The 16,146-nt window shown below is 33.8% G+C and overlaps 1 protein-coding gene across 1 annotated transcript in view; it reads left to right on the forward strand.

Moving 5' to 3' along the window:
• The window catches only part of CNBD1 (cyclic nucleotide binding domain containing 1), a 429,548-nt gene that overhangs the window by 230,209 nt on the left and 183,193 nt on the right, over positions 1–16,146 (forward strand). The window contains exon 5 of the mRNA XM_034668509.1: positions 7,577–7,722. Within this exon, the coding sequence (XP_034524400.1) occupies positions 7,577–7,722 (146 nt within the window). The remainder of the gene's footprint in view (positions 1–7,576; positions 7,723–16,146) is intronic.

Raw genomic sequence — 16,146 nt, forward strand, 5'->3', positions numbered from 1 at the left:
TTTTTTTTTTAATTTTTAAAAAAGATTTTATTTATTTATTTGAGAGAGAGAATGGACAGCAGGGAGGAGCAGAAGGAAAAGCAGGCTTCCTGCTGAGCTGGGAGTCCAACATGGGTCTTGATCCCATGACCCTGAGATCATGACCTGAGCCAAAGGCAGACGCTTAACTGACTAAGCCACCCAGGCGCCCCGTTAGCTTGGCATGTAAAGACTATATTGGTCTGGCACCCCTATTGTTGCAGGATTGCAAGGTTCTTGTCTCACGGAGTTGAAGAACCGAGGAATGAATCTCACGGACACAAAAGGATAAAGTGAAGTGAACATTTATTAAGTGAAGGTGAGAACAGAAAGGAAAGAAAAAGCTCTCTAGAGTGAGAGGGGTCCCGAATGGGTTGCCACTGAGGGATTTTAGTGGCAGTCTTTTATTGAGAACTGACTGGGATGCTTGTGGCCTTGAGATTCTTTTTTTTTTTTTTTTATTTTTGTTTCTTTTTTTTTTTTTTTTTTTTTTTTTTTTTTTTTTTTTTTTTTTGCTTAACTCAGAGGTAGATTTACCTTGAAAGTAATGAAGCTTAAACTTTCGGTCTGTCATTTGATTTGCATGGGTTCCGTCCAAGACCCTGGGAGAAGCCCTAGAAATGAATTCACATGCTCATAGCTCTGTAAAATTTGCAAAAGTGAGCTATTTTGACTGTGATCACTTTTTTCCCCCTTTGCCTGCCAATTTCCTTTACTTACATTTCACTTTTGTGGCACCTGAAATTGGAGTGGCTTTAGGCATTTTGGGGATTCAGTTTGTGGAAAATTGTATTAGAGATACATTTCAGTTTAGTCTAGTGAGATATAATTTTTGGCTCTTAGTCACTGCTACATATGCAAGTTACTGCTTGGTATGCTTGTGTATGAATGGGTATCAGGAATAGCCCTACCACACAGAGTGGACTCAACAGTGTTTTGACATAAAGAAACAGAACCAGAGTTTTATCACCATATACAACCATTCTATGGCAACTTGATACCAAACACAGGTGGGCTGTGGACTGGCACTTACTTTAGAATGTATAGAGAGAGTTAAATCTGCGGAAGAGTTTTCCAAATCTTATAGCTCATAGGTGAAAGAAATGTGGATATGGATTTTCCCAAATTTGACAGGAATCCTGAAAATTTATGTTCTGCTTATAATAATAAGTTATGAAGCTAAAAAATATTTCAAAATTATTAAGAATAATTAAAAAATTCTACCAACCAAGTTCAAGAGAAGACTCTATTCTGTCAATAAAAAATAATATAAAATTACTGTCATGCAAAGAAGTGGAAATATATAAGAAATTCAGGACAAATTCTATAAAAATAAATATTATAGATGTACTTAGGCAACTAATTAATAAAAGTACTGTAACATTTTTTTCTGGATTTTGTGGTGATTTAAAACCATCCAGATTTTAAAAATTATAATTTGTGGTGCTTTCGTCTCTTTTTAAATAACTGCAATTGACTCTTGAACACACAAGTTTAAACTATGCAGGTCAACTTATACACACTTTTTTTTTTATAAATACAGTATAGCACTGTAAATATATTTTCTCTTTGTTATGATTTTCATAATGTTTTATTCTCTTTGTTTATCCTAAGAATACAGCATGTAATACATATAACATGCAAAATGTGTGTTAATCAACTGTATATGTTTAATCAGTAAAGTTTCTCATCAACAGTAGACTATTTTGTACATAAGTTTTGGGGGAGTTAAAAGTTATATGTGGATTTTTGACTGTGTGGGGGGTCAGTGCCCCTAACCCTTGTATTGTACAAGGGTCAACTGTATTCCCATTTGTACTAATTTTTTAATTTGTAAATTTGTGTTCTTTTTTATTTATGTGTAAGACATCAAAACCTGGAACAGCCCCTGTCTTAACTCAATTAGCCTAATAACTGAAAATAAATGAAAATCACTAGAAGATTTGACTTGGTATAGTGACTAAGTGGCTAAGTAGATGGCGACCTGGACTCCAGAGTGAGACTGCCTGGGATAAAATCCTGGCCCTGCTATTTATCATCCGTGTGACCTTGGTCAAGTTACTTAACATATATAAGAGTCTTCATTTTAAAAGGAAGAAATTGGATTAGAAAATGTAATTCCTTATAATTGTATGATAATATAAATAAAATATAATGAGAAATCAGGCAATTAATAGAATATCCATGTTGAAAGGAAGCTTGGATTTCCCATAATTTTCCATCAGCCTTGCGGATTCCTCACAGCTCCTTCAGGTGTCCATGCTGGTCCATGTGGAAACTATACCTCATGTGGGAACTGACCTGTTCTCCTATTCCTTAAACTACTATAGTTATACTTTTTCTTTTCTTTTTTTAGTTATGCTTTTATTGACTTTATTTATGCGTACTCTAAGTAAGATTTAGTTTGAACAAACTGCTCTGTGACTGTCTATGTATGTGTTTTGAATATGACTGCTCTTCTACAATCCTTGTATAAAGAATCACATGATAGTATTAGTGAAAATATTAAAAATTGAAACAAGTGGTAATCTATTCTCTATTTGACCTGACTCTTATACACAGAAATGATAAAATGTTATTTAAAAGAAAACAAAATAAAACCGACCACAGCAGATTCTGCCTTCTAAATCAGGAATTAAGTATGCAGTGAAAACAGGAAAACAGCAAGAAACTACTGGGAGAAACATAAGCTTTCCCAAATTCTCAGGGATATTAGAGGATTATCAAGTTTTCAACAACACATGAGACTGAGCCTCCTGTTGATTTCTGTTTAGTTGGTTATTTTTAACCATTATTAAAAGAAAGTGTGAACCCAAACAGCAGGAGAATTTTGATAGGGAACTAACACTTGAATTGTGTGTGTGTGTATATATATATATATACACACACATATATGTATATATCCCCAAGAATCTGTTTTATTGTTTTAAATATTTTTAATTGTACCTTTTAATTAGAAAAAATTGACCTCTTTATAGCTTCTATTCATAATTGCCAAACAGAATAATCTTAACCCCTCATTCCTTTGACAGCTCTTCAAATTAATGAATCAGCTCTATCTCCAAATATCTTTACTTCCAATTAAAAAAATGATTGCTTTATAGCAGAACCTAGAGATATTTTCTTTGATATTTATAAGTCCTTGAGAAGTAAAAAAAAATTGATTAAGATCTCTGACGTTTACTTTCATTTTAGATAACTTCATGGGCCTTCTGGCAACCCTTCCTGAATGAAATCTTGCAATCAAAATTACTCCTGGTTTTTTGGTTTGTTTTTCTTTTCTATTTGACCTCACAAGAACAGGAAGCTGTCTTTTTGTTTTGTTTTGTTTTCTTTTCTTTTCTTTACTTTTTTTTTTTTTTAAAGGAAGAGAGAATGTGTTGTGAGCTGGCCCGCCAGGATGGGGTGGGGGGGGTGCTGGGGGTTGTGGAGGCAGAGGGAGAGGAAGAGAGAGAATCTTAAGCAGGCCCATGCCCGGGGTGGAACCTGATGCTGGGCTCCATCTCATGACCCTGAGATCATGACCTGAGCTGAAATCAAGAGACTTGACTGAGCCACCCAGGCGCCCTGAATAGGAAGCTGTCTCAACAAAATTTCTAATACCTAGATAGTCAGATAGTTCTTCAGATTAAACAGCTTAGGGATTTTAAATTAAGTGTAAATAAATAAATAATTAATAGACTATGCAGGTGCCAAGCTATATGCAACAATTTAGAATGATAGTTTAATGGTTGAAATAATATATACTTGATAATTATTATTTCAGGTATGGCCTAGTGTACAGTTATCTTGTTTTAAAGGAAGAGGAAACCAGGTGATGTTAATAACTGATGAGATAAGTTGACACTTTAAAATTAGTGATGTAAAGGAAGCAATCTTAAAGAAGATAGTGATTTCTGAATCATTAAGTTCTGGTTCATTAAACAATGTCTGCAGTGAATATTTTAATTATGGTACTTTTCAATTATAAAATCAGATCATTAAGATTCAGTTATAATCTTGCCCCTAGAGAATTTCTGATATATTTGCAATCATGCAATGTATGCCTTAATAACATGTCACCAATACTGCAGGTTTCTCTTTCTACATAGGAATCTGCATTATTTCCCTGATTCTGTAATAACCTAAATGATATCTTCTTGAAAACATGCAAATACTTTAACTTTCTCTATTTTCAACTTTTAATATATTACCTAAAGCTATCATGTGTACCTTTGCACATATAATATTTGACTCTGTTTTAAATGAGAAAATCGTGTACTTTTTTTTTCCCCATTACAGAACTCATTAACTTATTTTAAGTGTCTGGAATCATTCTATTTAAATTTGTGTGTGTGTGTGTTTCTGCATCTGTGTGTTTGTGTGTGGTGTGTTAGCAGCATGATTTGTTCATCACTCAGCAATTTTTAGTATTTCAGTTTCATTTTTATTGTTATTAGCTATGTGTCCTTGAGGAAATTAACCTCTTTGATCCTCAGTTTAAATATTATTTCTTACAGCATATTCCCCTTGTTTTATCCCCTTATTTGTACTTGACTGCTCTGATTTACTCTTAGTTTATTGGCAAACATCCTACCCAAGTTTAATGGCTGTGTTTATGTATCCTGTAATATAAGTTGATTATATTTCTTCGGCAAAATTTTCAGCACATGCAGACCAACTGTTCCTCTAGCCAATGCCAGAAAGACACAGTAATCCTTGAATATACTTGCACCACCTCTTGGGAAAAATAATTGTGACTGGAGTAACTCTGGAAGACTAAATATTTTTACTAAACAGTCCTTAAGTCCTTGAAGAAAAATCATATAAATCAGCCAGTACAGGAAGCTAAACTCCATGTATCCTCAACATTTAAGTTAAATGGAGCCTGTATAAGAAGACATATAATATTGTAATGAGGAAAATGCAAAGATTTTTTTATTTTTAACTCTAATCTAGTAGATGGGAGACTATTAGACTACAGTTGTAGAAAAATGCAGAAGTTCCGTTTCATCTGCACATCTGAGTAAATGTGAGTGAATTAGTATTAGGGATATAAAGTCCTTAAGAGAGCCTTAACCAGTGTCCCATTGCCTCAGAAATATTCACCGAAGCAGGCAAAATCTCTCATACCACAAGAAATGTGAAGAATTAGCCAAGAGTGAAAAAGTCAACAGGTTTATAAGAGCTTAACAAAAATCTAGATGATGTATACCTATGACTGGAAACATTTAAGAATTCACTGGATGCCAGCATGGATACCAATGGTTATACATGATAGTTCCAATTCATCAGATGCCAAGGTGCATAGATACTGGTCATCAGAAGCCAACTACGTAACTTGTCATGACTCTATAAGCTCTTAGGTTTGACGTAATCACCAGGAAAAGAGGTAAAAAGGAAAATCCTGAAATTATTTTGTTTCCAACTAATATGTTTCTAAATACTTAGAATATACTAACATTTTGCTTTTTGCAGGGTTAAGTACATTTATTTAATTGGGAAAATGTAATAGACCTGGATTTAGAGCTAGAAATAGACATAGAGGTGGCTAAATGAAAATTCAAGAGAATAACATTTTCTTTCACACCATTGTATGTGGTCTGATAACTCATAATGATAATAATGACACTATTTAAAAAAAACAACTCCTTTCTACTTATAATAGCTTGGGCATTATAGTTTTCCTAACATCTCTCAATGTATGTTTTTTTTCTTTTTATTAATCTAATTTCTTTCCTAATTTGTATATCGAGTAGGTATGATGTACGTAAAAAATATTCCTGACAAGTGGCAAAGGTAGAAATTGAGAGAGAGGTGAGGGAAGGCCATGTTTAAAGAGAGGGAGTGAAGGCCAAGCTTTCAGACATTAATGTCTTGATTTATCATATTGAGGATGATAAACACAGGAGTGTGTGTTGGAATCAAATGAAATGTTTCATGGGAATTTCGGAACTGTAGACTGTGTTGATCATTTGTCAGGGTTTCTGATCTGTCTTCAATATCTTTTGCATACCAGTAACCAAATCCAATTTCTGTTCTAGACATTGTTTTTAAGTCCTTGTTTACTTCTTCTCCCTGTGCCTGCCTCTCTCTTAATTTAGGATACCTTAAGTTATTCTGTAACAATAGGCTTGGCTGAGAGGGCAAAGCTTCTAATTAGAACTTTGGCACAGGGTTAAGTGCCTTTATTTAATTGGGAAAATGTGATAGACCTTTGATAGTCAAATTTATTTCAATTTTTGTTGTTGCATGGAATCAAGAAGCACTTGGCTTTTACATTTATGCCCCACATTTTTAGATCTTCTCTAGTGCTTTTTGTTTATGCTTGAAAACTGTCCAATTGTAGGCACCTAATAATACATTGCATCAAAGAAGTAACATTGAGCAAACAAAACATAGTAACTTTCTGGCCCTTTCCAACTACTCTTTGTGAAACAGTGGGTTTCCTAGGTACTTGGCATGCCTTCCAAATTATTTCAGGCAACTAATATATCAAATGTTTTGCCCTTTTTTTTTGTCTGTGATTATTATTATTGTTATTATTATTATTATTATTTTTACCACCTCCTGTTTCATTGCTAAATCAATGATACATATTTTAGGTTTTGGTTGTAGTATCATGCTATTTAATAACACTCATCTTTATTACTGCAACTGAAGTATACACTTTTAAATGTTAACTAGGAAGCCAGTTTTCTCAAGACTATTTAAGACTATCTGCTACATTAGTATTTTTCTAACTTCTTTTTTGCTAGAGCCCACAACAAAAGCACAATATATATTGTCACCTAGTAAACATGCCCACACAATCACATGCACACCAGGGGGCTCAACTGGACATTACATCTAAACTGGGACTATTTCTGCCAAACCTGCATTTGTGAGTATCCCAATTCCCTTTCTGCTGCTAAACTGATTTTTCATAATAGATTATTAAAAGTTGCTTTAAAAATACTGAGCATTTAACAATGGTATGATAGATTAGTCTCTTGAGAACGTAGGATCAACATGAATTTTGTATCTTTATTATGGTATTATATTTATTAAACAATGAATTTAATGATTAAAGCAAATAAATATCATCCATCATATGATGACTGTGTTTTATTTAAAATTGCATGTGCATTTTTTCAGTTAAAATATTTATCAAATGTTAAGTTGTAGCTTCATTTGATCTAATTTTAATAGTACTTGGAAAGGATCAAAAGTAAACACTGGATAAAAAAAATCAATCTTTTTACTATATGAAAGAGGTCTTTATTATTATAATGACTAATAATAAAAGATACATTCTTACAATTGAAGCACCGAGTTTTCTATAAAAAGAAGGTAAAGGCACTATGTAATTTCCTGAAGTTTAAAGTTTTATGAATGTGCATCTTAGTGCTGGAAGGAGAATAAATTCTAAAGTTGATTACCAAGACAAAAACAGAATATCATCATAGGTATCCTTAAGCAAACCTTAAATAAAAAAGAAATGCAAATTTGAAAGCTCAAAAATCAAGAATTTTTGGTTTGTTTCTTTGTAGTTAAGCTGCATTCTCTTAATTTGCAATCTTTTTGATGTTGTTTTAAGGCCTGTTTATAGGACATTGCATGAACACAAAACTGTGTGGAAAATGCTGAAAACAATTCCAGATTTGACCTGTCAGCTACCTGAGGAGCATCTGAAAACGCTTAGTAAGAGTGTCATTTCCGAAACCTGGGTAAAAGGCAGCACAGGTAACAGACTAATCTGAGGGAATTTGGCAACATAAAATCTATGTCACTATTTTGAGTTCTCTATAGTATTGATATTTTCACTTGATATGTTAAAAATGTGCTGTTTGGGTTTATTTTGTTTGTAGTTATAAGTACTGAAATGAATAACATTCCACTTTTAGTACAGATGTTTTAAAGATATACATCAGTGTTTTCTCTACCTTGAGCATGCATCAGAATCACCCAGAGGACTCAAATTGCTGTGTTCAGTTCTAAAGTTTCTGGTTTGGTAGTTGTGGGATGGGGCTTAATTGCACTTCCAATAATTTTCCAGGTGATTCTGCTAGTCTGGGGACCATACTTTGAAAACCACTCATGGATTTACACATTTAATGACAGTCTATCTTTGGATTTCATAGTTATGACAGCAAATGATCATAGCAGTCATTTGATTTATCCAGATACTGACCCAGGAATTGGCACAAAACCTCTCCAGACAGATTTTTGTTTCCCAATTTTAAATTTCTAGTCCCTTTACCAAGGATACATTGGATACATTAATAGAAGTATTTTATATTGTAATTTTTGAGGTGTATAAAAATATACACACACACAGAGTCACACACACACCTAGCCCAACAGAATTCAACACCATTTTTACATTTGTCAAATACCTATTAGAAAAGCAGAATTAATTTAATATATTCTTTATGTCAGGGGATAGTCCTTATTTATTCATCATAGACACAAACAAAAGTAGATATTATTATTATTATTATTCACAATTAAGAACCGTAAGGCATAAAATATCATGTAGAATATTCCTGATTAGAATTGAATTTCAAATACACTTCAACTCATTCTCTGTCCATTATGCCACTGTTTTTATAAAGTAGTTCATCAGGATCATGACTTAAAAATCTAACTGTAATTTCAGAGAACATGTGTCTCTTGAAATATGTCATCTGTCTGTTGACATATTTCAAGACTTTTCCCCCAGTGGTCATCTCTTATAATTAGTTTCATTTAATCTGACATCAAGCAGTGAAAATTAAATCATAGGAGTTTTGCAAAGGATAAAATGATTTTGAAAGGTAAGAAAGAACAATCAACTTGCTTTGCATTAACTTGAGGATAATAATTTAAAAATTAATTTGTTTTTATCATAAATCCCTGAAATTATATTTATTATGGTAAAAATGTGGAAACAACTTAGATGACCTTTAATAGAAGATAGATTACAATGTGATACATCTCTTCTGTGGAGTAAAAGACAGACTACCTTATGATACATGTATTCAATGGAATTCTAGGCTGTTGTTAATAAGAATGAGGTAGATCTCTCTGTATATTGACATGGAAACTTATTAAAGACAGTAGATAAAAATAGAGCAATTGTGGAGTTATATAAATAATATGGTTATATTTTCACATATTTATGAAAACCTGAAGTAGATCCAGAAAAGCAGTCCAAAATACGTATATTAAAAACTTACTCTCCACCAAGAGGGGAGAAGAATTGAGGGATAGTGAAGAATTAACTCTTTCTTCTACATACATTTGTGTTGTCTTCACAATAAAGGTATATTCATGGGTTAGTGTTTTGTAACTACATATTTGTTTTTTTCAAAAAGATTTTAAAATTACAATTGGAAGCAAAAACTGTATTCTGATGGTACCTTGTAACTTGGGTGATTGACTATTAAAATGTGAACTTTCATTCCTTGACAAATATATATCAACTTTAATTTGATCTTTCATATTAAATAAGGCTTTTCAATTCATATTTCAATAGAGCATATTTCCAAACACTTTATAAAAAATGTAGAAGTCTCTGTCTTTACATATACCTGTGTGAAAATCCTTCTCTTGAGTTTTTAAGACATCTGATTCAGACAGTCCAGATCTGTTTCGCTATCAAAGCAAGACAGCTCATTAAATATCTGACCTTTGTAAATCTCTTCATTCATCCAACTTAAAAAACAGGTGCAACCAAGTGTCTTTCTCTCTTTTTTACTCACGTGTGCCTTTCACCCCCTCTGCTCTTATTTAAAGTATTCCCCCTAGTAGCCCCTCATCACCAGGCTGCTGACTTCAATCTGTGGCTGAGGCTTTGGTTTCCCTCCTGCATTTCCACACAGCTGTTTGTACCTTCTGGTCTCTTCTGGAAGGTTCTTTGGAGTTTTGTTATTTAAGGCAGCTTCCTAAACTCCCCATTACTCACTCAGCCTCTCACCCAGCTTTCTTAAACAATAAAATATTAACAGGATAACAATATTATGATTTTAAGTACTGGCTAACACATATACATATCTCAGTGAAAATGGCACTACAACGTAATTACTATAATAAGATTACTTATATTACCATATTATTTATTTACTATGTTAATATTACTTTGTCTAAATATTACCTCTATTGCTGTAATAAAAAATACTGTATAAGCTATATATTGTGTATAATAATCACTCTCTGTATGCTATATAGATATATTGCCAAAGATGTATGTTACTTAATTCAAGTGAGTTCAAGAGCTTTCCATTAGATCTCTTACATTATGGCCTGAGCAGCAGGCATTTTTATGATTGGCAACCTAAAGCTCATGAAAGCTAGGAGAATTAACTTACTTCAGAATTCAGTTTAGTGGCTAACATGGAATTAGATCCCGGATCAAAATTTTATTACTGTCTACCCTTATATTAACATTGATAGATTTCCATGAAATAATTACTATAAGGGATTTTTTCTCTTATATCTTTATCATCTTTACTTTTTTCTTTTTGAAGTCTATTAAGTCTTATGGAATTATTTCTCTTTTATTTCTTTCATTTTACTCCCACCTTTTATGAGGTTATATCTTAAAAACACTATAGTTCCTCACTTAAATAAACTCGTATTTATTTTTAATGCTGAAAAATATTTTTATGTCACTAAATTTTAACATTTCTTTAGCCTGTATAGACTTTCTTTTCTTTTGTGGTTTAAATTTCATATAACATATAAAAACACAGTAGCCATATCTCATAAATTTAGTGGGCATCTTTTCCATAGGTAAATTAACTATAATTCAAATAATATGCTCTTGTAATAGAAATAGGCAAATATTTAGGCCTATCATAAAGATTAAGGTTCTCTTAAAGGCAAACATGCCCTGAAGAGCATGCATTAATCCTAAAGTATGGATATACTTTCATTGCAACTAAGGTGGTATTCCCTGTGATTCATGCAGATTTGTCCTTGAAATCCGGCCAGAAACCTTTTTTAGTCTTTATCTGCATTGTGAGGACCCAGTTCCATTTCTGTCTTTCCCTGTCCAAGAGATGATTGTGAGGCTTTGAGAAAATTAATGCAAACAAAAGCAAAAAATCTTCAATCACTTAACCATACCAGAAACCCTTGCCATGATATTTATTTCTCTAATGTTGCCATGGAATCTTACTTTCTCAATAGTGAAACTTATAACCAGAGATGATGTTAGAATTATTCAACACCTGATCAGAACGTGTGCCACCCAAGCACAACAAATTCTTGCTCTGAGCATTTGATACAGGAGTATTAGTAAGTAATATCAGTATAGAAGCTCCATTTGCATAAATTTCTCCATTTCTGTTATTGGAATATTTTCAATTAATAAAAAAACGACTGGGGTGCCTGGGTGGCTCAGTGGGTTAAGCTGGCCAACTCTTGGTTTCAGCCTAGGTCGTGATCTCAGGATCATGATCTCAGGGTCATGAGATCGAGCCCCACATTGGGCTCTGTGCTCAATGCAGAGTCGGCTTAAGACTCTTTTCTTCTTTCTCTGCCCCTCCCCTCGCTCATGTGTGTGCTTTCTCTCTAGCATTAATAAAGAAATCCTTAACAAAAACAGAAACAAAACAACTTCTTTTCAGGTTTCTTTATATAATTGCACTACTTAGTATCTAGAAATTTATATATTTTTTAAAAACCTACCTGATTTTAATGAGAAAATAATCAGAATATAACTAATATTTTTTAGCATGTCTTGACTAATTCTTGGATTGCCATATCTCAGAAGAGTAGACAGCTTTGTCAAATTATGAGGAGTTATTTTTAAACAAAGCTTTTTATGAACTTTTGTTATATGTGCAAAAAAGGCAATGTTGTATTGTGCTAAATGCTTAGGAAGGAAAATTACATAGAACTGGTTTCCGTTTCCTGCAGTAATATAAACATAAATTAATTTAATTAACAACCATGTATTGAGTGTTTGCATGTGACTATCACTGGAACATATTTTCTAGTGTGAGAAAACAGGAAATAAACAAATAGCAAATTAAAACATAATTTCAGGAGATACGTTCTATGAAAAAGTAAAGCACAGGAATAGAGAAGGGCTAGAAATTTTAAATGATGATAATAATTATGTATTTTGTTTTTTCATTGTTTTATTTTTTTAAGTTTTTGTGTTAATTCCAATTAGTTAAAATACAGTGTTATATTCGAAAATTCTGTAATTGTAATTCAACAATCCCAAACATCACCAAGTGCTCATCACAACAAGTGCATTCCTTAATCCCCATCACCATTGAACCTATCCTCCCACCTACCTGCCCTTTGGCAACCATCAGTTTGTTCTCTATAGTTAAGAGTCTGTTTCTTGGTTTGCCTCTCTCCCTTTCTTTTTTTTTCCTTTGGTTGTTTGTTTTGTTTCTTAAATTCTACTGTGAGTGACATCATATGATATTTGTCATTCTCTGACTGACTTATTTTGGTTAGCATTGTACTCTCTAGCTCTATCCATGTTGTTCCAAATGGCAAGATTTCATTCTTTTTTTTATGACTGAATAATTTTACATTGTGTGTGTGTATGTATATACATATATTACACTATATCTTCCTTATCCATTCATCATTGGACAGTTAGTTTGCTTCCATAGTTTGGCTATTATAAATAATGCTGCAATAAACATAGGGATGCTTGTATCCCTTTGAATTCGTGTTTTTGTAATTTTTGAGTAACTACCAAGTAGTGCAATTACTGTTTCAGAGAGTAGATCTAATTTAACTTTTTGAGGAATATCCATACTCTTGTGCACAGTGGAAACTGCAACAGTTTCCATTCCCACCAACATTGCAAGAGGGTTCCCTTTTCTCCACATCCTCACCAACACTTGTTGTTTCTGGTGTTTTTTATTTTAGCCATTCCAACAGGTGTGGGGTGATACCTCATTGTTCTTGATTAGCATTTCCCTGATGATGAGTGACATTGAGCATCTCTTCATGTGTCTTTTGCTGTTTTATATGTCTTCTTTAGAGAAATTGATAAAACTCTAGCCAGACTAACCAAAAGAGAGGGAGAGAGACAGAGAGAGGACCCAAAAAAAACAAAATTACTAATGAAAGAGGAGAAAAAACCACGAACACTACAGAAATACAAACAGTCATAACAGAATATTATGAAAACCTATATGCCAACAAATTGGACAACCTAGAAGAAATTGATAAATTCCTAGAAACATAATCTACCAAGATTGAAGCTAAAAAGAAACAGAAAATTTAAACAGATCTATTACCAGCAATGAAATTGAACTGGTAATCAAAAAACTCCCCCCCCCAAAAAAGTCCAGGACCAGATGGCTCTCCAGGTGAATACTACCAAATATTTAAAGAAGGGTTAATACTTATTCTTCTTAAACTATTCCCAAAAATTAAAGAGGAAGGAAAACTTCCAAATTCATTTTATGAGGCCAATATCCCTGTGATGCCAAAACCAGATAAAGACATCACAAAAAAGAGAACTACAGGCCAATATCTCTGATGAATATAGATGCAAAAATCCTCAACAAACTATGTGCAAACTGAACTTAACAATACCTTAAAAAATCATTCACCACGATCAAGAGGGATTTATTCCTGAGATGCAAGGGTGGTTCAATATTCACAAAACAATTAAAGTGATGTATTACATCAAGAACAGAAAGGATTAAAAATCTATACACGAATAATGAGACTGAAGAAAGAGAAATTAGGGAATCCATCCCATTTACAATAGCACCAAAAACCACGTTACCTTGGAATTAACTTAACCAGAGACGTAAAGGATCTACATTCTAGAAACTACAAATCACTCTTGAAAGACATTGAAGAAGACACAAAAAGATAGAAAAATATTCCATGCTCATGGATCGGAAGAATTAACATAGTTAAAATGTCCATGAATCTGTTGAAAACCTACACTTTCAATGCTATCCCGATCAAAATACCGAGGACATTTTTCAAAGAACTGGAACAAATAGTCCTTAAATTTGTATGGAACCAGAAAAGGCCCAGAATCTCCAAGGAACTGTTGAAAAGGAAAAACAAAGCTGGGGGCATCACAATGCCGGATTTCGAGCTGTACTACAAAGCTGTGATCACAAAGACAGCATGGTACTGGCACAAAAACAGACACATCGACCAATGGAACAGAATAGAGAACCCAGAAATGGACCCTCGGCTCTTTGGGCAACTAATCTTTGATAAAGCAGGAAAAAACATCCGGTGGAAAAAAGACAGTCTCTTCAATAAATGGTGCTGGGAAAATTGGACAGCTACATGCAAAAGAATGAAACTTGACCACTCTCTCACACCATACACAAAAATAAACTCCAAATGGATGAAAGACCTCAATGTGAGACAGGAATCCATCAAAATTCTAGAGGAGAACATAGGCAACAACTTCTATGACATCGGCCAGAGCAACCTTTTTCACGACACATCTCCAAAGGCAAGAGAAACAAAAGAAAAAATGAACTTGTGGGACTTCATCAAGATAAAAATCTTCTGCACAGCCAAGGAAACAATCAAAAAAACTAAGAGGCAGCCCATGGAAAGGGAGAATATATTTGCAAAGGACACCACAGATAAAGGACTGGTATCCAAGATCTACAAAGAACTTCTCAAACTCAATACACGAGAAACAAATAAACAAATCATAAAATGGGCAGAAGATATGAACAGACACTTTTCCAATGAAGACATACAAATGGCTAACAGACACATGAAAAAATGTTCAAAATCATTAGCCATCAGGGAAATTCAAATCAAAACCACACTGAGATACCACCTTACGCCAGTTAGAATGGCAAAGATAGACAAGGCAAGAAACAACAATTGTTGGAGAGGATGTGGAGAAAGGGGATCCCTCCTACATTGTTGGTGGGAATGCAAGTTGGTACAGCCACTCTGGAAAACAGTGTGGAGGTCCCTTAAAAAGTTAAAAATTGAACTACCCTATGACCCAGCCATTGCACTACTGGGTGTTTACCCCAAAGATACATATGTAGTGAAGAGAAGGGCCATATGCACCCCAATGTTCATAGCTGCATTGTCCACAATAGCCAAATCATGGAAGGAGCCGAGATGCCCTTCAACAGATGACTGGATTAAGAAGCTGTGGTCCATATATACAATGGAATATTACTCAGCTATCAGAAAGAACGAATTCTCAACATTTGCTGCAACATGGACGGCACTGGAGGAGATAATGCTAAGTGAAATAAGTTAAGCAGAGAAAGACAATTATATGATTTCTCTCATCTATGGAACATAAGAATTAGGAAGATCGGGTAGGGGAAGAAAGGGATAAAGAAAGGGGGTTAATCAGAAGGGGGAATGAAGCATGAGAGACTATGGACTCTGAGAAACCAACTGAGGGCTTTAGAGGGGAGGGGGGTGGGGGAATGGGATAGGCTGGTGATGGGTAGTAAGGAGGCCACGTATCGCATGGTGCACTGGGTGTTATACGCAACTAATGAAGCATCGAGCTTTACATTGGAAACCAGGGATGTACTGTATGGTGATCATCATAATATAATAAAAAAATTTAAAAGAAAAGAAAGGATTAAAAAGAAAAAAAGAATCTTGACCATTTCAATAGATGCAGAAAAAGCATTTGACAAAGTACAATATCCATTTATGATAAGAACTCTCTGCAAAGTAGGTCTAGAGGGAATGTACCTCAACATAATAAAGGCCTTATATGAAAAACCCACCCCCAACATCATACTGAATGGTGCAAAACTGAGAGCTTTTCCCCTAAGGTCTGGAGCAATAGAAGGAGACCTACTCTCACCACTTTCATTCAACATGTTATTGGAAGTCCTAGTCATAGCAGTTAGACAACAACAAGAAATAAAAGGCATCCAAATTGGTGAGAAAGAAGTAAAACTCTTACTATTTGCAGGTCACATGATGTTATAAGTAGGAAACTCTAAAGACTTCACCAAAAAACTGCTAGAACTGATAAATGATTTCAGTAAAGTTTCAGGATACCAAATCAATGTATGGAAATTATTGCATTTTTATACACTAATAATGAAGCAGCAGGAAGAGAAGTTAAGAATATAAGCTCACTTATAATCGCACCAAAAACAATAAAATATCTACAAATAAACTTAATCAAACAGGTAAAATACTTTTTCTCTAAAAACTATAAAATACTGA

This window comes from Ailuropoda melanoleuca, chromosome 9 (genome assembly GCF_002007445.2).
Source record: "Ailuropoda melanoleuca isolate Jingjing chromosome 9, ASM200744v2, whole genome shotgun sequence".
NCBI lineage: Eukaryota > Metazoa > Chordata > Mammalia > Carnivora > Ursidae > Ailuropoda > Ailuropoda melanoleuca.